General features: G+C 49.2%; 3 protein-coding genes across 22 annotated transcripts in view; 1 reads left to right on the top strand and 2 right to left on the bottom strand.

Moving 5' to 3' along the window:
• The window catches only part of LOC147020241 (cyclic nucleotide-gated channel beta-3-like), a 141,729-nt gene extending 122,973 nt beyond the window's left edge, over positions 1–18,756 (bottom strand). For 5 of the 7 annotated variants that reach the window (XM_085895450.1, XM_085895448.1, XM_085895455.1 and 2 more), the window contains exons 1-3: positions 18,718–18,756; positions 16,932–17,044; positions 15,548–15,680 (exon numbers count right to left, since the gene is read on the bottom strand). The gene's annotated coding sequence lies outside the window, so the exon portion shown is untranslated. Of the gene's footprint in view, positions 1–15,547; positions 15,702–16,931; positions 17,045–18,657; positions 18,681–18,717 lie in introns of those variants that run through there. The other 2 variants (XM_085895452.1, XM_085895449.1) reach the window with 2 other exon arrangements.
• FCSK (fucose kinase) overlaps positions 1–22,656 on the top strand; it is an 89,494-nt gene that overhangs the window by 44,993 nt on the left and 21,845 nt on the right. For all 14 annotated transcript variants that reach the window (XM_085895438.1, XM_085895445.1, XM_085895447.1 and 11 more), the window contains 3 exons: positions 15,062–15,232; positions 15,610–15,683; positions 19,059–19,432. In XM_085895438.1, the coding sequence (XP_085751564.1) occupies positions 15,062–15,232; positions 15,610–15,683; positions 19,059–19,432 (619 nt within the window). The remainder of the gene's footprint in view (positions 1–15,061; positions 15,233–15,609; positions 15,684–19,058; positions 19,433–22,656) is intronic.
• The window catches only part of LOC147020239 (uncharacterized), a 133,234-nt gene continuing 121,531 nt past the window's right edge, over positions 10,954–22,656 (bottom strand). Inside the window, exon 2 of the mRNA XM_085895465.1 lies at positions 10,954–11,156. The gene's annotated coding sequence lies outside the window, so the exon portion shown is untranslated. The remainder of the gene's footprint in view (positions 11,157–22,656) is intronic.

Genomic DNA, 22,656 nt, shown 5'->3' with positions numbered 1-22,656 from the left:
ATATACATACATATACTTATACATATTAAGGTGGTCCTTATTCCTCAATTTCGGATTTTCTAATCTCCAACCCCCGGGATTCGTTGGAATAGTCGAGAAAACTCTCCTAGTGAACTTTTTTTTTTCCAATCTGACAACATTTACCCCTCCCTCATCGACCTTGAAGTTTCACCCTGAAAAAAAAATATTTGTTAGGGGGGCGGTGAGAAGAACGAGTAATACACATTACACAAACACACAGATCGACGTATCACATCAAAAGAGACGATTGGACATTACAGGAGCGTTTTAAAGTTCAGCACAGGTCGATATGTCGTCGTTCTAATGTCAGCCGCTCCGAGAAAATGAGGCTAAACTTCAAGGTCGATGAGGGAGAGGTAAATGTTGTTGGAATTTGAAATAAAAACACCAGAAGAGTTTTCTCGACTCTTCCAATGAATCCTGGGGGTTGGAGCTCAGAAAATCTGAAGTTGAGGAATAAGGACCACCTAGATATGTATATGTTTTTTGTATATATATGTATAATTGTACATATATATATATGTATATATATATGTATATGTATATGTGTTTATATATATATATATATATGTATATGTGTTTATATATATATATATATATGTATATGTGTTTATATATATATATATATATATATATATATATATATATATATATATATATATATATATATATATATATATGTACATGTGTTTATATATATATATATATATATATATATATATATATATATATATGTATATGTGTTTATATATATATATATATATATATATATATACATATATATATATATATATATATATATATGTATATATATATGTGTATATATATATATGTATATATATATGTATATATATATGTATATATATATATATATATATATATATATATATATATATATATATATGTATATGTGTTTATATATATATATATATATGTATATGTGTTTATATATATATATATATGTATATATATATATATGTATATGTGTTTATTTATATATGTATATATATATATATGTATATGTGTTTATTTATATATATATATATATATATATGTATATGTGTTTATATATATATATATATATATATATATATATATATATGTATATATATATCTGTTTATATATATTGTTGTGGTTACCAAATTCGCAAACCACCATTCAGGTCCCTTAGGTGAGGTATCTCGGTAAGTGCATGTGTAGTTAGGCCCAAACCCGTTGTCTAGTGGGAATACATGTCATATATGCGTACTGCGACTCTTCAGGATAGCCGTTTTTCTTTTGCTATCTTTATTTTGGACCAACCGCCATGATTACCACCACAACCACAACATCAACCACCAACCACAACGCCGCTTCACCACAACCGCCACGACCTTCACGTCACACCTCGCAGCCGTCGCATCGCCACCGTTCTTGCGCCGCCTGTGGGTACCGGTGTTGGACTCGTGCAGGGCGCGCGCCGAACAGCGTGTACAAAATCACGGATTTTGTGCTTCAAAACGGATCAAAACGACACACGCCCACTTTTTGCCGTCCAATCGGGGAGCGAGGGGCGATTTCGCCCCGCCTCCATGGCGATCGATATATGCAAATTTATGGATCAAAAAGCCTTCACGCCCACTTTTTCTCGGGCCAATGGGGAGCGAGGTGAAAGGTCAAAGGGAGGGGGTCAAAGGCGAAGCTACGGGGGGATAAAAGGACCGTGTTCGTCAGTCAGAAGAGTAGACGAAGAGAGTCCAGAGGCGGAGAGTAGGAGAGTCGGAAACAGAGAGTCGGAAACAGAGAGTCAAGACTTCGCGGGCGGTGGAGCTGCTCGTCGTGTGCGTTGGAGTCGGAACGGAGGGGACGGAGCTGTGGAAAGGCGGCGACACCAGACGAGGGGGTGCTCGCGTCGTGCAGGAAGCTGCACCCGAGGGAGGCCGACAGCGCGACCTTGCCGAGGTGGAGACGCTCGTCGCGGGATAATAAAGATCCTCTATACCCCGAGCATCAGCAACCCCCTCCTGTTTCCCCCCGCGCTGAGATAGTGCGACCAAGGAGGCCCCTTTCCCACCCCCTACCAGACACTGTCCGCGAGGCCCGCGGAGTTGGGGCGCCATCGCCGCTCCGCGTCTCATCACCAGACGGGTAGGCCGACCCGGTCTCGGCCTCAGGCCCGCCTCATCCTTGAGGGTATTTTTTTCCTTGGTTTTGGGTATGTGTTGTCGGCGCCGTCTGTGAAGTAAAATTGTATAAGTGTTGCTGTGTGCTCGGTAGTCGGTATTAGCTCTGCATTGTGTTTTCGCTTTTACATTTGCTTTTTGTGTAAATGGAATTGTGTTTTTCTTTTCTGTGTGCTTTTGGTGGAATTGAATATGTGTGCTTCCCGTGTGCCGCGAATAAATGTGCTTTGTGTTGAACTGTTTCCCGCTTCGCTTCGTCATTTCTCCCATTGAATCCTCATCTTGCTTCACGTAAAGGGTTGGTAGTGGGCTGAATACGCCCGATAATTAATCGAACCGTCGAGGTCGACGATAACACCGCTCGGTTATTCTGATAGTACGGAACGGGTCGCTTAAGTGGCCCGTGTCCGAAGTCGACCTGCGGCGAGGTGCGATCGCCCGGTCTACCCTCCGCGTGGGTACTTAGGTAGGGTCCACTCTGGCGAGCAACCCTATCCCACGCGGGGCTGATTGGCTCGATCGCGGTGAGACCGAAAGGTCCACCCGTGACTGGTTCCCGGTGTTAGTCCGAGAGGGTCACGACTGGATTGTCCGTCCGGTGGGCGACGTGCCGCGATTCGAGTTACGTGGCCGTCAGCACGCCGGCGGGCGCGAATACCGCAACACTGGTGTCAGGTCGTGCGATACAAATTCATCGCCCTCCTCGCGGCACTGGTATTGGAGAACGGGACAACGGGCTCTCCTGTCTCCAGCGAAATTCACGGGAATCGGTCCAGGGGTGAGAGAAGCGACCCCCGATTCCCTCCAAATTACGAGCGAGCTAAATTAACCCTTCACGAGAAGCAAGATGGCGTCTCAAGGCGAGCGGGAGCCGGGGGTATTAGAAATGGATGTAGAATGTGTAGAGTCCATGGTCCAGGATGGAATCCCCGAGCAGGAAATGTTGATTGTGCAGGAACACGGACTCGCCCAACTGAACCCAGAGCCCGAAATAGGAGCGGCAGCGGCCGCGGTGTATGACACCTCCCCTTCCCCCCTCCACCAAAACCCTTCCCCGATCCCTGCCGAAACGGCTCACCCAAGCGCACCCAACATGGCCCACTCCATAGCCATGCTGGCGGCAATGACAGCGAGGATGGATGCGAATACACAACAAATGATCGAAAAGATGGATGCAAACACAACTGAATTTATAAACAAAATGAAAAGCATGAACGAAAAGATCGATGCGAGTACACAGCAAATGAAGGAAGAAACGAAAAAGCTCCGGGTGAGACGCAGAACATGGCCCGATGCCTGCCGCCGGGCATGAAGGCCGTGACCAGGGAGCTGGGAATGGCGACTCCACGTGTGGGAGCAAACGAGCTGGAAGGGGGTGCAACGGCTGACAGGCCCGCGGTGGAGGCGGGTAAAAAAATAATTCGGGGGGCGTGTTGGGCGAGGGTCGTGACAGAGGAATCGACGGTGACCAAGAGGGAAAAATTAAATGGGGAGACCAAAACGTGTGAGACGAGACACGAGGTGACGACGACAGAAACTTATAAATGTATAGAGACACGGGAGACAGAAAAAATAGAGGAGAGACAACACGATGAAGACGGGGTAAGTGACGCACACACACACACACGGAGGTAGTGGAGGATAATGGGGGTGAGCTGGCGGACTGGGTAGAGACCCAGTGCGAGCACCTGGATGGCCTCCTCCAGGAACGAGGGGAGGGAGTATGCCCCCTTGAGGCGAGTCACGACCAGGTGGGTTCGGTCGTGCTTTGCGAGGTCGAGGGGAGGAGTGCTGTGGACAGGTGCACTGAGAGCTTGGGGGGTATAGAGGCCCCGGAGACCCTTGTGGGGACACGAATCCCCAGTGTGGTTGTCCCTGTGTAAATAAGAACAGAGTTCAATTTGTTCGACCACTTTATTAGCGTGGAACGACAATAATCAAACAAGTCTTGAACAGGTTGAAACACCCACAACATCCCTGGCTCCGGGTCAGGCTGCGCATGCGCACTGGCCCAGGGGACCGTCGATATGTAGAATTACCGTAAAGTACAATGTTCTCTATCTCCCTCCGAGTCTTTATTATGTTAATAGATAAAGGCTGAGAAAATATTAAGTTTAATGAATGAACAAAAGTTTATATCGCCCATCGTGTGACTATTCCATGGAGTAGTCCTTGTGCCAGGCATGCACGCTGGTCGCTCTGGTGGATCGGCGTTGACCTATCGCTGGTGCTGGTGGTGTCACATCGGGCCCCAGTGGGGATGGGGCTCTCGGGGTTTCAGCGGCCGATGGTGGCGTCTGAAGGATCGCGCGCCTCGGTGTGCCTCGTCCTGGTGCTGCTGGCGTGTCTAAAACGGGTGTCATCTTGCGCCGGGGTGTGCATACTGACGTCAGTGCCGGCGTGGGCCCCGTTGGCGTCGCAGATGTCACGGGTTCGCTGTCGAGGTCAGGCAGTTGCGGTGTTACAACGGGTGCAGGTACAGTGATTCGGGTTGCTAGATCATCATAGATAGACCGGGGTGGCAGCTGGTCATTGCGAACTGGGCTAAACTTGCGCAGGAATTTCCTGTTCAAGTGTGACTCTGCCCGAGCCATCGATCTTGATCACGTATTGGTCGTGTTGGCGTACCTCCACGATACTGCCTGTCTTGTCCCATTTTTTTGGGTGGAATCCTGTCTGGTTCTGTACGCGGACTTGGTCCCCTACAGCAAGTGGCGGAAGGCGTTTGGTGTGTTCTGCCCAGGTGTCGGCTGTGCGGATATGACGTTTGCGGAGGGCCTCCTCCCTCGCTTTCAGGGTCTCATGCCAAGTGTCGTGCGGTCTGTACTTCCCGGGGATAATTGGGATGAAATCGCGTATCGGGCGGCCGAAGACACACATTGCCGGGGAGATCTTCATGTCAGGGTCAGGCGTGTTACGATATTGTAGTATCGCTCTCTGCACAGCGTCAGTGTCAAGTTCTCCCTGCGGGCTGGTGTTGTCCGTGATAAGTCGTTTCATTGTCTTAACTCCAATCTCCGCACGACAGTTGCTGTGAGGGAAGGCCACCGATGACAAGCGGTGGTGTACGCCCCATCTGTGCAGGAATGACCTGGTCTCGGTGGAGGTGAACTCCGGTCCCCCATCCGACGCGAGCTCTTCTGGTGTCCCGTACGTCACGAAGGCGCGACGTCAGTGGTTTATGAGTCCGGCGGCGCCACCCGTCGACTTTGAGATGATCGGCCAGTTCGAGTATCTGTCCACCGTCACAAGGTAGTGTGCACCCCTGTGTACAAAGAAGTCCGAGCACACTGCCTGAAAGGGGTAAACGACCGGAATAGGTGGAGTTGGTGGCGCTCCAGGCTGTGATGGTGCCATCCGGTGGCAGTGTTCGCAGTTTTTCCGAGTGGCGCTGATGTCGGCCGACATGCCTGGCCAGAATACAGAGGATTCTGCGCGGGCGGTCATCATTGATACGCCCTGGTGGGCAGCGTGTAGGGCGCTCAGCACATCGCCGCGGAGTGAGGGTGGTATGACTACTCGGTCCTTGTATAGGGATCACTCCATCTGTCGATGTCATGTTCTCGCGGTACTGGTGATAGTCGCGAATTGTCTCTGGCATCTCGAGTTTTGAGCCGGGTATGCCGTTCATTGTCACTCACTCCAATATGTGCATATCGACCACGCTGCTGGTGGCTTTCCCTGGACGCGATCCCATGTTACTGATCGCAATGATTCGAGGCCCGCGGCACACCATGCCAGGTTGTCCTCGACGTCGTCGTCATACTCCGGCTCAGTTTGGCGTAGGAGGGACAGGACGTCGGTGTGCGTGCTTGGTTGGAGGTGGGTCGCTATGGTGGCATTGTCATCTGGAAGGTTCATGAGTGGAGGTCGCGTGGTGCCAACTGGCCTGCGCGACATGGCATCTGCCGCCTTGTTCTTCATTCCCGGGATATGTATGATGCGGAAGCGATAACGCAGGGTCTTCTCCTTGAGGTTCCTGAGACGGGGTATGGGTATGACGTGAAGGGCTTTGTCCGAAAGGAGTTTCAGCAGTGGTTTGTGGTCTACCGCAACGATCAGGTTCTCGCAGCCCAGTACGGCAGCGCGCTTTGTCCAAGGCGTCCGCGACTGCGAGAGCCTCGCCCTCTATGGGCGCGTATCTGGATTCTGCCGCGTGTGTAAATCTGCTGCCGACCAGGGTTATTTTCCATCCATCAGTGCAGCAGAATGGTCTAACTGGCACGCATCGGCAGTGCTTTTGAAGCAACCAGAATCCGATTCCCTCCTTCGACCAGTCCGTGGCGATGCATGTTGGCTTAGTTTTGTCAAATATGCGGACACCGTGTTCGATTTCTTGTACGATCACGTCTTTCGACTCGCGGAATATGTCCTCTAACTCCATGGACCACTGGAAGCGTTCTCCACTTTTCAGGCGCTTCCGGAATGGCCGCATTCGTGCTCGCCATACTAAAGGCGTATGCCACCTGGTTGACAAGCCCGAACCACGATCTGACGTCGGTGATGTTACGCGGTTGTGGGAAATCGTGGATTGCTTCCAGGTAGCGGCTGCACGGTCGCACGTCGGTCATGGTGATGGTGAAGTCCACCGTGGGTGCGCTGAAGAGAAACTTCTCCGGGTTGAGGATGATTCCATTCCGGCCGCATATATCCAGCCATTGGACCGCCTGGAAGTAGCTCCCCTCAATCGTGTCTGACCATAGGAGCGTGTCATCTACGCACTTGGTCTTGTTACCAATGTCCGCGACTATCTCATCGTATCGTCGTGAGTAACCGTCCCCCGATGCCATATACCCTTGTGGGGCAGATAGGTACCGGTAGCGCCCCCATGGAGTGATGAAGGTCGTCTTGTGGCGGTCGTCCTCGTGTAGGCGGACGCTATGGTAACCGTTCCATGCGTCGAATACTGTCTTGCGCTTCCCGTTAGGTACGCGTCTCGCCTGGTGGAACGGGGATTGGGTGTGGTGGGTCTCGCGGAACGCATGCTTGTTCAAGGCCTGAAAGTCGACGGTGCGTCGCGGCTTGCCATTCTTTTTCGCGCAAATTACCATGCGGTGACACCATGTCCCGGGCGTGCCGACGGGTACTTCCTCCAACACGCCGAGCCGAACGTCCTGGTCGAGGCCTGCTTTTACCTCATCTTGCCAATGTATGGCCACGGAGATGGGAGTGTGATGGGCAACCGGTGTCGCGTTCTCACTGAGCATAAGACGTAGTGGCGGGCCGGTCATTCTCGGTAGTGGCTGGTGTGGGCACGTGTTGAATGTGCTCTGAGCATACATCCTGAGTAAATGTGACTGTAGTGCCTCTCTGTTGGCCTCGGTCGCTGGCATGGGGAGTGCGGTCGGCTTGGTCGGCGGCTCCGCGCGTCGCGGGCAGTCGCACACACCCGAGGTCGTCAGATTCTACCTCCGAGTGTCGGGAATCTGTCCGAGATCATTCCCAGGTCCATGCAGGCCGCGCGGGAGAGGAATATGCGGTCTGAAGAGTCCGTCACATACGCGATTTGGTGCGTCTCCAATCTCCGAGCGTCGTCACTGTTACCGGCGAATCTGACTACCACGGCTCCGAGGATACGAATTCCTCTGTTGTTTGCGGCCTTCATGGTCATGGATACAGGTATGAGGTTCTCGGTACTCAGGCCCATTTGTTGGACGACTTTAATGCCGATCAGGCAGCTCTGGCACCCCGTGTCTGCCATAGCGGGTAGGGTTACCGCGCGGGTGTGTTTCAGGAGGTTAAAACCCAGCGCTTTGTAATCCTCGCGCTTGTTGGTGAGAGTGAGGTTGACGTATGGCTGCGGGTCGGATATGCGTTTCATCCACTTATCGCACATATCATCGTACAGGTGGTGAGCGAGGGGAAGCGTGCGCATTTCGTCCTCTGTGCTGGCCATGGTGACCGTGCATAGCTCGACGAAGGCTGCCGTCTGCTCGTCGTACATCCCGTCGGTCTCCTTAGATGGGGGTCTTGCCGATCGGCCGCCCAGGCACGCCTTGTCGAGGTGATTCTGGCGGTCACACTTCCGGCACTTTTTACCGTATCCGGGGCACTCGGCGCGTCTGGCGCGCCATTGAGGCGTTTTGCCGTGGCCCACCTCGCCGCAGTAGATGCATACTCCTTCGGGCTTGGCCTTCCGTTTTTCCGGCCTGGCTCCTACTTTGGCGCGGACGTCCTGTCGCTTTCCCCGCCGATACGAACTACTGATCGCGTCCGTGCTCTGAGTGTCAAGCAGGCGCGATGCCGAGCGTTTTCCAGACTCTTTGGCCTCGATATACTCTATCATGTCCTTTAATGGCATGTCCTGGTTCTTCTCACCGAGTAGGTCAAGTTGTATTGCTTGGTCCGCGATGCCACGGGCAACCACGTTGCGCAATATCTCTTCGGTGAAGTCGTTGACCTGATCGCACCCCGCCTTGGTACACTTCATTTCACACTTGCACGTGTCCGCCTGCCCCTTGATGCGGGCGTGGAACGACCGGACGGGCTCCTCGTGTCCCTGCCGCATGTTAGACAGGGCCACTCGAGCTACCATCGTGTTCTCCGTCCGGACGGCGAGCGCCTTCATGACGGCGAGGACGTCTTCTTCATCGCTGCCCACGAGGCTCCGACCCGCCGCGCGAGTGAGGTCCTTTCTCAGCTCCTCCTCACAGCACTCCAGTAGCTGCGCGACTATGTCAGGTCCGACAAGCTTAGTACCTGTTTTGTATTCGCCCCAGCGGGTTATGAAGTACGACCAGGCCTCGCCCGTTCCGGCCAGTGCTATGGAGGGACGCTTGAGTTTCTCCATCTTGGCATTCGAGCTCGCCGCCCTGGGGGCGGCGACGTGCACAGTGGCGTGTATACTCAACATGGCGGCCACCACTGCCGCCTCTGCGTGTGTAGCCATATAGTCACAACCCTCGATCGGGCACTCTGCTTCCACCGGCGCCATAGGAACAGTTATTCTGGAGTAAACGTTCTATTTTCGGTGATGCACACGTGTGTACAGTGTCCTGGGGGCGAAGATTGGGTACAGAACCCGAGAAATCCAAACTCACTGTCGACGTTCTCGTCGTCCGTTTTCACCCAGTCGTGTCCTCCTCAGCACCGACGATCTTTACTCGACTGCATCAAGTTGTTTGATTATAAATAAGAACAGAGTTCAATTTGTTCGACCACTTTATTAGCGTGGAACGACAATAATCAAACAAGTCTTGAACAGGTTGAAACACCCACAACATCCCTGGCTCCGGGCCAGGCTGCGCATGCGCACTGGCCCAGGGGACCGTCGATATGTAGAATTACCGTAAAGTACAATGTTCTCTACTGTGTGTGTGGTGCAAGGCGTGAGTGCGTCCCCGTGTGTGGAAGCGACCCCGTGTGTGAGTGGTGTGGTGGCGATGGTGCCGGAGTACGTGCTTCCCAGCACGCCGTGTGTGGATGAGGCACGGAGTGTGAGTGAGGCACCGCGGGTTAGTGCCCCCGCGTGTGTGGGTGAGGCACCGTGTGTGGAAGAGACCGCGTGTGTGAGTGTCGCCGTGTGTATGAGTGAGGTACCGCGGGTGAGTGCCCCCGCGTGTGTGGATGAGGCACGGAGTGCGAGTGAGCCACCGCGGGTGAGTGCCCCCGCACGCGTGAGTGAACGGCCGTGTGCAAGGTCGCTGTGTGCAAGGGAGACCGTGTGTGTGAGAGAGCGGTATGAGAGGGAGATGTCGGTTGGCATGCGGGAGCACGCAGCCGCATCTCCCGGTGTGAATGTGATGGAGTGGACTGTGTGCGTCGTAACACGCAGGTATGCGTGTGTGGAATGGAGATGGAGACGGCGACAGAGGAGAGAAAGCCGAGTAGCGGCTGTAGTTGTTTCGGGGACCGTGCCGGGTTCACCCAGCAGTGAGCACGCGGTTCGTGCTGTGCAACGCACGAGACCACCACGTGCTCGCTTGCGAGAGTGAAGTCCCGGTCCGGAAACGCACGCGGTGGATTTGCCGATCCCGCGGACGGACAAAGTTTAGGCAGGATAACGGATTTGGACTGGACGGGTTCTCCACGCGATCGTGTGTGTTAAGCTCCAACGGGCAAAGCACATGTGTTCGCGTGGGGAACCCCTCGAGACGTGGGGCTTGGTTTTTTTTTTCTGCGCACGGTGACGTCATGGCTGCACGTGGGGTTGGAATCCGGCAGGAGGGGTATCTCTGCCGGATGGTACCGTCCAAGGAGGGACGAGGAACACATGCAGCTGCATGACGTCACGGGCAGGTGCAAAGTGCGCGAGCTCTGAGTTGCCGCGCAGGTGCTGCGCATGGAAAAAAAAAAAAAAAAAAAAAAGCAAGCCTCACTTTCGGGTGTACAGGATTCCTGGGCAAGGGGTGGAAGACCCCCTTACCCGGGGCACAGGATGGAAACTAGTTAGGGGGAAGGGTTAGCTTAGTTAGACCGACTTCATGGGGCAGGGGTAAGTCCTCATGGAGTCCGTGGAATGGATTAGTTAGAGGGATTGTAGCCAGATTTAGGTTGGGAAATAAAATGATTTATTTGAGAACAGTGACAGACAGTGGATGTGTAGTGGGGACGTAGCTTAGCCACGTAGTGTTAAAAGGAACGTGCTACTAGTTTAAGGGATGACGTGGGAGCACGAGTTAGTTAGGGGAGGTAGTTAGAAGAATGGCAGAGTTCAGCGGTGAGTGTGTTGAAGAGTTGTGGGTTGTGAGGTGAGTACGTGTACATGTTGAGTGAGTGAGGCCAGCGGGTCTGTGTGTGTGGAGTGAATGGGGAATGCATGGTGCGATGAGTGATTGGGGGGAGGAGTGACTCCCGCCCAAGGGACCCCGGGGTCAGAGTAAAGTGAGTTCGGGGGTTAGTCAAATTGAAAAATGGAGGTCGTTTTGTTGTTGGTGGGAGTGTAGGCTCGAAACCCATTTGGAGGGGTGCAGGAGCCCTGTTGACGGGCTTGGGAGCGTGGCTGCGAAAGGTGAGTATCGCTGAGTGGGTACCTCGGGCACCAGGCTAGTCGGCCGCGGTAGGCCATGGGCCCATGGGGGGCCGGGATAGAGTAGTGGGCACGGGTGCGCCTGCTTGGTGCGGGGGCCCGGGGCACCATTAGCCGCGTGGGCAGTGTTGTGGGCACGAGTGACCCTCGGAAAGGGGCCCGGGAGGCCGGCCTGCCACGTGTGCGTTTCAGGGGAGGTGCCATGGGGGGCACTCCCCGGTGTTCGGGAGCTGGTAGGCTCGGAGGCAGTGTAGTGCCCGGGGGTGCCATAGCGGGAGATTCGGCAGAGGGTCGTGCCTGCCAAAGGGAGCCACGTGTCCTAGCCAGGAGACCGTGTGAGGGCACGGAGAGAAAATTGGGGGGCGAGGCCCGAAATTGTGAGGACACCAACACAGGCGACGGGAATCTGGGTTGTTAGAACCAATAGTTTAAGCGAGAGGCGCTTGTTGAAAGCCCCGGGGTAGTTTAACAGTTAAATGGTTAGGGTAGATTAGGAGATGTACCCCTCCGCACCATCCATCCCCTCGCTGTCGTTGTAGGCCGCTAGACCCACTTTGGTTATAGATCGCTGAACTCTGGGGAGGCCATTCTGAGGCTTCGTTGGGCCTCGACACAGGACGTTAGCTCTCCCTTGTTCCCCTCCGGGAAGGGAACGTAGGGGTTGGGAGTAGGCTAGGTGACAGGATAGGTTAGCCGAACAAGGACGATAAAGGGGGTTAGGGGACGATTTATAGTGGGGAAGTAAGAAAAAAATAAGTTGGGGCTAAATTGGGGTTTGACAAATTAAGGGAGTGGGTATGTACAGTGACAGGCAAAGGCGATAGGTGGGAGGGAGACAGGTAGGTAGGTCCGAGCCCGCCTTCCAAGTGGCCAGCACCACCGCACTCCCTCCACCAACCTCCACTGAACGGCAAAGGCTGGCCAACTTCATCGGCTGGCCATGTTTTGCTTCAAGGCGGAGGCCGGCCAACTTCATCGGCAGCTGGTACTTCAAGGCCTGTGCCGGCCAGTTCATCTGCGGGCTGTGTTTGCCTGCAGCGGCCTTCTTCTGCGGGCTGTGTTTGCCTGCTCACCTTTGTCATGCCATGCCCACTGCCCACGTTCACCGCCCCGTTCAATTTTTGCTTTGCCCCCCCCTGTTCATTTCCATGTGCGCCAGGATCCGCAAGGCAACAGTTTGCAAGCTGCGAGAACTGCCCCGTTGGCAGCTACAACACGGGCCTGCAGTGGCGGCCCGTGCACCGTGTTTGTGTCCATCCATCCATTCGTTGTGCTCATTGCGTGTGCCACTTGAGCTGGCACGGAGACTGCGTTTGTGCAGCCCATGCACCGTTGTGGTTCACTGCGTTCAGTTCAAAAGGGAAGGCCTTGGACTGCGTGTGAGCAGCCAGCCACGTTCCCTGTCACCTGCATTGTTTTGAGCCAGAGACTGCATGTGGGCAGCCTGGCTCCCTGCTAACTGCTTTCTTTTTGCAGAGTTCAATGATCCTGGGCCATGGTTTAGTGTAAAATTTGTAAGTTAAGGTTAAGATGTACTGTACATATGAGTGCGCCTCCGGCATGTTTGTCTTAGCGCCGGCAATTTTATTTAAGTCGTCCGTGTGAGTGAGTTTGTTTAGATAGTTACGCAGCCCTCAGGTTATTTATTTTGGGGACACGAATACCATGAATGTCGCACTCAGGGATCCGTAGGTAAAATGTACTAGGGGAAAACTACACATGATGGCACACGAAAATTTGACGACTCGGGACGAGTCTGTAAAAAGGGGAGGGGGTAGTGTTGTGGTTGACCAAATTCGCAAACCACCATTCAGGTCCCTTAGGTGAGGTATCTCGGTAAGTGCATGTGTAGTTAGGCCCAAACCCGTTGTCTAGTGGGAATACATGTCATATATGCGTGCTGCGACTCTTCAGGATAGCCGTTTTTCTTTTGCTATCTTTATTTTGGACCAACCGCCATGATTACCACCACAACCACAACATCAACCACCAACCACAACGCCGCTTCACCACAACCTCCACGACCTTCACGTCACACCTCGCAGCCGTCGCATCGCCACCGTTCTTGCGCCGCCTGTGGGTACCGGTGTTGGACTCGTGCAGGGCGCGCGCCGAACAGCGTGTACAAAATCACGGATTTTGTGCTTCAAAAACGGATCAAAAACGACACACACCCACTTTTTGCCGTCCAATCGGTGAGCGAGGGGCGATTTGGCCCCGCCTCCAGGGCGATCGATATATGCAAATTTATGGATCAAAAAGCCTTCACGCCCACTTTTTCTCGGGCCAATGGGGAGCGAGGTGAAAGGTCAAAGGGAGGGGGTCAAAGGCGAAGCTACGGGGGGATAAAAGGACCGTGTTCGTCAGTCAGAAGAGTAGACGAAGAGAGTCCAGAGGCGGAGAGTAGGAGAGTAGGAGAGTCGGAAACAGAGAGTCGGAAACAGAGAGTCAAGACTTCGCGGGCGGTGGAGCTGCTCGTCGTGTGCGTTGGAGTCGGAACGGAGGGGACGGAGCTGTGGAAAGGCGGCGACACCAGACGAGGGGGTGCTCGCGTCGTGCAGGAAGCTGCACCTGAGGGAGGCCGACAGCGCGACCTGGCCGAGGTGGAGACGCTCGTCGCGGGATAATAAAGATCCTCTATACCCCGAGCATCAGCAACCCCCTCCTGTTTCCCCCCGCGCTGAGATAGTGCGACCAAGGGGGCCCCTTTCCCACCCCCTACCAGACACTGTCCGCGAGGCCCGCGGAGTTGGGGCGCCATCGCCGCTCCGCGTCTCATCACCAGACGGGTAGGCCGACCCGGTCTCGGCCTCAGGCCCGCCTCATCCTTGAGGGTATTTTTTTCCTTGGTTTTGGGTATGTGTTGTCGGCGCCGTCTGTGAAGTAAAATTGTATAAGTGTTGCCGTGTGCTCGGTAGTCGGTATTAGCTCTGCATTGTGTTTTCGCTTTTACATTTGCTTTTTGTGTAAATGGAATTGTGTTTTTCTTTTCTGTGTGCTTTTGGTGGGATTGAATATGTGTGCTTCCCGTGTGCCGCGAATAAATGTGCTTTGTGTTGAACTGTTTCCCGCTTCGCTTCGTCATTTCTCCCATTGAATCCTCATCTTGCTTCACGTAAAGGGTTGGTAGTGGGCTGAATACGCCCGATAATTAATCGAACCGTCGAGGTCGACGATAACACCGCTCGGTTATTCTGATAGTACGGAACGGGTCGCTTAAGTGGCCCGTGTCCGAAGTCGACCTGCGGCGAGGTGCGATCGCCCGGTCTACCCTCCGCGTGGGTACTTAGGTAGGTCGAATTTGGCGAGCAACCCTATCCCACGCGGGGGCTGATTGGCTCGATCGCGGTGAGACCGAAAGGTCCACCCGTGACTGGTTCCCGGCGTTAGTCCGAGAGGGTCACGACTGGATTGTCCGTCCGGTGGGCGACGTGCCGCGATTCGAGTTACGTGGCCGTCAGCACACCGGCGGGCGCGAATACCGCAACAATATATTTATGTATATTCGTTTTTATATATATATATATATATATATATATATATATATATATATATATATATATATATATATTATGACTGTGCTGTCTGTCCTGTTTCCTATCTCCTCTCTCAATGCTTCACTTCACACATCATCATCAAATTTCATAAGCATACTTATCAGTATCGCACTTTTTTTTTACATCCCCTCCTTTCAATCTGCTCAATCCAGTCACAAGTGCACTTTTGTCCAAGTGTTCGCCATGCCGGAAAACCATGCCTGCTCTTCCATGCAGCTCGATCTTGTAAAGGAAAGAAAAATATGTGACTGTTCTTCTGATAATATGACAATGAAGACTTTTATGGGTAGATTGCTAAAAAGTAAAAGTTTCATATTCAAACGTTTTGGCTGTGTACCTTACTTTACTATAGGGTCCCATAAAAGTCGGACATCACTGCATGCTTTCTGGATTGGGCCCAGAGGCCTGTGATTCATTGAGTGGGCTCGACCTGGCCAGCATCACCATTCAGTGTTGCAGTGTGTGCATCGGTGGCTCAACCCAGAAGCTCTACATTATGTTGGGCACCAACGATTCATTACAGGTCTGTACATGTCTTACCACACACATTCATTTGTGTGGTTTGAAATTTTATACTTCCCATCAGTGGCAGACCAATGTCCACAAACTTGTAAATCGATTACCAAGCAGATGTTAACCAATTAATGATGGGATTTAATTTATCGACCTTTCAGACCACTCACTGCATGCGATGACTACCTGCATCATTACTCCATCTACAAAACAACACATATGAAAGATGACATTCATAATTCCTCATCACTCAAGACGACCAGCTACTGCCTATTGTTCTTACTAATGAGCAGTGCACATCATAGATGTGAAAGGGAATACTCACGCAGATGCAAGTTGACTCTGCCTTGTTCTTGTGTCACTCATTCATTTGCGTTGCTGTTTCAGGTATCATTTGATGCACCGGGTGCTACTTTCCTCAACCGGCCCTGGCAAGAGTTCATCCTCCACACTGGCATCTGGTCAGTCAGCACCACGACCTGCATGTTAGCGTTTTGCTTGTTTGTTTGTCTGGACGAATGCTTTGAGCAAATACAGTAATTTTAATTGGTAAAATCGGAACAAATAAATTACCTCCATCACATTTATTTACCATCATTATTGTCCACCTGTGTCCTCACAGAAAAATAATGTCTGAGAAGATCACAGTGAATCAGGAAATATTGAATCGACAGATGATGCAATGGAAGGGAAGTCAAAACCTCAGTCGAGGATTCTCTGCCAAATAATTCTGGCCTATTGACCTTGATATGATCACTCACAGCAGAAGGAAGACCAGCAGCAACATTGCTCTGAGCAGTCGTCACCTCTGACTGCTGGTGTGTCCGTAATAATTATTTCTCGTAAATCTGCCAAATCCAAAAGGGTTTCTTAATGTGGAACTCATCGCTGCCTCACCTTGTTTTCTCCGCAGTCGAGCACTGCTGCAAGTATGAATAACAATTGTGTGAATGACGTCACCACAACGCCTCTGCAGAAACAAGTGTCTTCCACTAGCAGGGTCTAACCTACCAAATCTCTATACCAATTCATCTTGAACTCACCTGCTACCTGGATGTTTTCTTCTTGGGAATCAGCAAGCTCTAACATCTGTTCACTACTATCTTTGCCTCATTTGACTATAATCTGTTTGGACTGAAGATGGTGGCCATGATATGCCTGGGTAAAATATCTCTCGACTTTTGCTCCACTTCCATCTTCCGTTCATCCGCTGCTTCCAAGATCCCTCCTCACTCGCTCTTCTTAAATAATGTCATACTCCTCTACTCTCCCTCTTTCACAAGTGTGCCTTGTTGCTCATCTTGAAGTGCCACTTCTAGAACTTGCCTCATCTCTGGTCCCAGAAAAATTGAATAGTTAATCCTTCCTACCTACTCAACCCAGTCACTTGTAGGCTTCCTCATTGCCTCCTCATTTCATTCATATTGCCATCAGAGCTGAGATGATTAAGTGTTTGAAATTATGTCTGAGAGTTGGGAACAGGTTTTTATTTTCTGGATTTTCTATCAACCAGACAAAAGAATAACTGAACAAATTTCTTCTCACTTTTGGTGTGTCCATACAGAACGAGCATCTCGTATAAGGAAGAGTTTTTTTTATCATAAGTGTACACAAACCTGTCTACATTTACACAAGTGGTGTATTTCAAATGCAAAACTTCGTGTATCTTTCAGAGAAAGCCTTCATATAGCAATTGCAAATGGACACACCATAGTCCGAAGACTGGGGAAGTTAGAGGAGGTTTGTAGTGTCGAGGTCTTCCTCATCAGGCATTCCCCATCCGCTGGTAGTCCCACGATGAACACGTCTCCTCTGCCAGGACCTATACTCCAGACCCAGAAACAATGTTATCCAACTTTACCATCTTAGAATTTCACACTTAATGCAGCTGTCAAACATTTTAACAACATTCTTACCACCTGTAGCAGCGACTCATGTTTATAAAATCTGTGAGAGCCGTAAATCGAGAGTGATCATTCCTGTCAATATCGCTGTCCTGATTTTATTTCTATTTTTTTAGATCCTCGTGGAGGATCTCTAAGTCTTACTCATGTTGTTGTTCTTCATCTTCTTCTTGTGGATTTTTTTTGTTTCACAGCCTACCGTTTTCATCGAAACTTCCTGAAACTTGGCATATATATGTAAAAATACCCCGTGCAAACAGTAACCATCTCCGTATTTGAAAATTACTCCAAGAAAAAAAAGTTATGACGTCAAAATATCTCCGCAAATGGAAATCGCCTAAAAATTATCTCCGAAACTCGGCAAGCTTTTTGAATTCTGTTTTCGGGAATTGAACAGGGCATTAGCAGAGATGAATTACCACACATATGATACATCACTATGACGTCATATCAATTTTTATGACGTCATTCCTATTTTTTGACATTTTTTGTTTCACAACCCAGAGTTTTCATCGGATCTTCGTGAAACTTGCCACGTATATGCAGAAAGCCCACGCGTAGGCAGTAACCTTCTCCGATTTTGGAAATTCTTCCTAGAAAATTGGTTGACGTCATAATATCGCCGCTAATGGAAATCGCCTATACCATTATCTCTGAAATTAGGCAAGCTGTTTGAATTTTGTTTGCGGGAATCAAGCCGGGCATTAGCACAGATAATTTATCACAAACCTGATTCATCACAATGACGTCATATTCGTTTTTATGACGTCATCATGAAGAGGACGAGGATCTTAGCTCATTTGAGCTTGTTACCAGAGTGATTACATTTGCTCAATTAAACTGTATGGTGCTTACGCAGCCCACGTCACGCTTTGCCATTATACTTAAGTATGCGTAAACATGCACATTCTCTACCGCCTTGGGGAAATTGGTATGCAAATCGAAAGTACCCACAATATAAATGGCTCACTGTTCATGCATAGCAAGTGGAAAAGGGGCGTTTTCTTTTCCAATTTTCGTTAGTTTTCTGTGATTAACGTGACCAAGTTGCAAGATTTTAATTTTCGTTTTTCTAAACATAGGAATACACAGTTGCACAAATACGTTCCCAGGTGCGCGATCAATAACAATGCGAGACAAAAAAAAATGACGAGCGCGCAATCATGTTCCTTTAAAACGAATCGTTGCTGTCGGAACAGACACTTACCACAAAGTCACATACAAACAGCTCAACTCTAAATTTGCTTTTGTCCAGAAATTAAGCACCTTGTTCATATAAGAGAGACACTTCCCTAAAAATACAACCTCCCCCCTTCCCTTCACAATTAGAACAAACATCCATTCTTTATAACAACATCATCCAGCTAATACAACAACAACAACAGCAACGAAACTGGCAACGATACATCGAATCTTTAAACTTTAAAACGAAATCCAAATAACTTTAACAACCAACTTAAAACATTCATATGTCCAGCACTACCCCAACCCCATCCCCAAACTCATGAAGCACTAACTGACTAACACATACAGCAAACACCAATTCCACTTAATAAAGAACAAGAAGATGACCTCATAAAATAATACTCACAGATAAACAATAGACCAACTTGCAGAGAAAATTGCATCATCAGAGGCATTGCATCAGCGGCACAGCTGTGCCCCCAGAAAATGACGAAACCAGCAGCCATTGGCTGCACATGATAGCCAGCTAATTATCTCTGATACATTTATATATATATATATATATATATATATATATATATATATATATATATATATATATATATATATATATATATAATTTTTTACTGCAAGGTACTGTACTGTTTTCAGTTTTTGATATATCCTGCCCAATGGTGTTGTGTGATGTCATGACAATTGAAAATTAAATATAGTATTTGAGCGATTTCCTTTCGTGGATCTCCTCAGTGAAGCAGACCTGTGGAGCATGGGGGATTTGGAACGCTCGCTCTGGACTGCTCGACTCTTCCCAGTGTTGTTGCCCAGTGGCCCGACCACTCTCAATGCCATTGTGTGGTTCCTGGAGTCATTGACAGCGAAAACACCACAACACCACAAGCTTACTCAATGGCTGTCGGCTTGGCGGGTTTCTCTCAAAGAGATCCTTGGCAGGGTGGACAGCAGATTGGCCTGTATGACTCTGCGCGAGGCCTTTGTGAAGTCCACGAGAGCAACTATTGCAGCAGGACTGGAAGACTGTGTGCCACACAGTTTATTGCCGACAATGCATGCTGCGCTCGATTATGGCGGCATGAATGAAATGCTGGAGACTCTGGACGATGGTATGTCATGTCTCGTATACCGTAATCAAGATTCTGCTTTTTCATACTTCGATTGAGAGATTTTTGTTCATTTTGAGAGGCATCATGATGTCTGCGTGAGCATCAGTAGAACAATTAGAGTACTGTCAGACCCCGACATTCGCGGGGGATACGTTCCTGAAAAATGCTGCAAATGTCGGGGTCTGTGAATGTCGTGGCATTGTTTTATTTGCTTTTTTAAATATGGTCTAGGCTCCTGGAACAGCGATCACACAGAACAAATCAGGACACAACATTACAAAGGGAACAGCAGGAGAATAGGAAAAAAACCAACAACAGGGCGGAGGGAGAAAGTAGACAGAGATGGACCAACAAGGAATGCAGATAATGATGAGGGGTAAGGAAGAATGCAAAGGGTAGACAACATGGATACATCAACAAAACTGTGTTTGAACAGTGTGTGATTTTTGTCAAGATCTGAGGAGAGGGAAGAAGTGCTGTTTGTCTGTCAGAAGGATGAGAGATGTCAGGGCAGAAAGTAGAGTCATCAGCAAAGAGACGAAGAAGATTATCCAGAGAGTCAGTGTGATCATTGATGAAGATTGGGAATAAGATTGGGCCTAGAACACTACCTTTTAGGTACTCCAGCCTTGACAGGGAGAGGAGATGAAAGGGCTCCGTTTAGAGCCGTACGTTGTGTATGAGAATGGAGGAAGTCAGGAATCCAAGAGTAGAGTTGGCCTTAGATTCCATAGGCCGACAGTTTGGAGAGCAAGGCAGGATGCCAGACTGTATTAAAAGCTTGAGATATGTCCAGAGAGACGGCCCTGATCTTATATCTGATATTGAGGGCCTCCACCATTGTTGGGAGAGTAGAAGCAACACGTCTAAGGTAGAGTGACCAGATTTGAATCCAAATTGATGATCTCAGATGAGGCTGTTTGAGAAAAGGAATGATTTTATGTCAACTGTGAAGATGGATTCCATGACCTTGCTGATGATTGGAAGTAAGCTAATTGGGCTGTTGTTAAGGGGATCCGTTTTAGCAATTTTTAGCTCGCCTGTTCGAAGAACAGAGAGCTATAGCGATACCCCCGGCGTGAGTGTCAGCGTGAGCGTCAGTGTGAGCGTGAGCGTGAGTGTGAGCGTGAAAATGCTAAATTTTTTGTATTACGGAAAAACTCCTTGACGGATTTCGACAAAACTTGGTGGGGGGGGGGGTTAGGTATGGTCCAAGGATCATGCCATTAGATTTTGGACTTGGTCCCCCCCCAAAAAAAATTGTTGGAGAATTTTTTTTTTGCTTTTCTACATGTTTTAAGTGATTTCCAAACCCCCCCCCCCACCCCAAAAAAATTGTTAGAGAAAAAAAAAATTTTTGCAACTTTTTTTCAAGAAAATTTCGATTATTTTTTTTTTTTGCATTTCTACATGTTTTAAGTGATTAGGATTTCGACGAAACTTGGTGGGGGGGGGTTAGGTATGGTCCAAGGATCATGCCATTAGATTTTGGACTTGGTCCCCCCCCCCAAAAAAAAATTGTTAGAGAATTATAAAAAATATTAATTATTAGACCTTTTAAAAACGATAAATGTATAAACAGGCGAGCATTGGGTGGCTTTGACACCAACTCTGGTTATGTAATGGTGTGATGTTTCCAAGCAGATGGAAGATTACCTATGTAAATGGAAGAGAGAGGAAGTGCAAGAGCAGCAGAGCAGATTTTTAGGAAACGTGAGCTGATGCCGTCCGGTCCAGTTGCAGAGTCAGAGTTGAGGGTTGCCAGAAACTTTTCCCCCTTTTCAGGTGTAAAAGGCACAGAATTCAGGAGCAATTGGGTACGACTGTGAAGGATGGGTACCGAGAGAGAGAGAGAGAGAGAGAGAGAGAGAGAGAGAGAGAGAGAGAGAGAGAGAGAGAGAGAGAGAGAGAGAGAGAGAGAGAGAGAGAGAGAGAGAGAGAGAGATATAGATATAGATATAGATATAGATATAGATATAGATATAGATATAGATATAGATATAGATATAGATATAGATATAGATATAGATATAGATATAGATATAGATATAGATATAGATATAGATATAGATATAGATATAGATTTGCCAGGATTTTGAAGCAAACACAGAATTGAGGAATTCAGCCTTCTCATGAGCGGAGTCTGCTGTGGTGCCATTTGAAGTGAAGAAAGGAATGGAAGGGGAGCATACATCAGATACTGACTTGACAAGGTTTTAGAGGAGGGAGAACAGTTTGAAAGCTCATTCTTGAGATTGGACAGATGTTGTCCTGAGAGTAGACCCACACTTGTTGCGGGCTTCATTGAATGACCTGAGGTTGCCTTTGACCGGATTTGCCTTCCAGGAGGAGAATACAAGTTGTTTTATAGCAACAGCCTCACCACAGGATTCAGGGCACCAAGAGCGGGAGGATGGGAAAGATAATTATTGAAGACGAGATGGGATGAATCTGTGCATGAGAGAGCAGGTTTCTGTGGAAGAATTCCCAGGCTGAATTATTATCAGCGATGGTGGATATAGGAGACCAGTTATGAAGTGTCAAAAAAAAAATAGTGCGAATGTAGAAGCAGGTCACACTTTATAACTCGCGAATAGCGGGACCGTGAATGTCGGGGTCTGACAGTACTTGAATAGAAGAGAATGTATTGTGATATTTCAGGAATCTACAGGACATTAATTACAGCTAACATCAGAAATAAGACTTGATTGGTCAGTTTCGAACATCTCTATTTAGTATTTAGAATTGCTACTACGTGCCCGTACGTGCGTGGCTATATGTGCAGCAAAAAAAAAAAAAAACTTTCAAACCACGAGCCAGAAACAACAACCACACAGGCCGTTACTTCGCTCTCACGTGCCCGTACCTGCGTAGCCCGGAAGTTCGCATATCACAGTTACGATTATTCGAAATTTAGTTTTAATGGCCAATTATTCAATTAGCGCCAACGTATTTTGCCATTTCGCAATGTCATCGCAAGGAAAAACACAGAGAAGAGAAAAAAAACCTATGTGCAAACCACCCCCCCCCCCGAAAAAAAAACCAAAAAATAAAATAAACCAATGTCACCCGCAGGGTGACCCATATCTTGCCAAAAGGTGACCATGTGTGACTTCTTTAAGGTCACACTGAGGTGAACAGAGCTGCTATCCACCAGGAGCGACTCCTTGAGGAATATCTGCCTACGAGAGATTCTGATGAGAATCGTTCTACAGCCTAACCAT

The sequence above is a fragment of the Eptatretus burgeri genome, chromosome 9 (assembly GCF_056783735.1).
Source record: "Eptatretus burgeri isolate ZD-2024b chromosome 9, Ebu_testis_v1, whole genome shotgun sequence".
Taxonomy (NCBI): domain Eukaryota; kingdom Metazoa; phylum Chordata; class Myxini; order Myxiniformes; family Myxinidae; genus Eptatretus; species Eptatretus burgeri.
The sequence above is the reverse complement of the archived record's forward strand: the minus strand, read 5'-3'. Positions and strand labels throughout refer to the sequence as shown.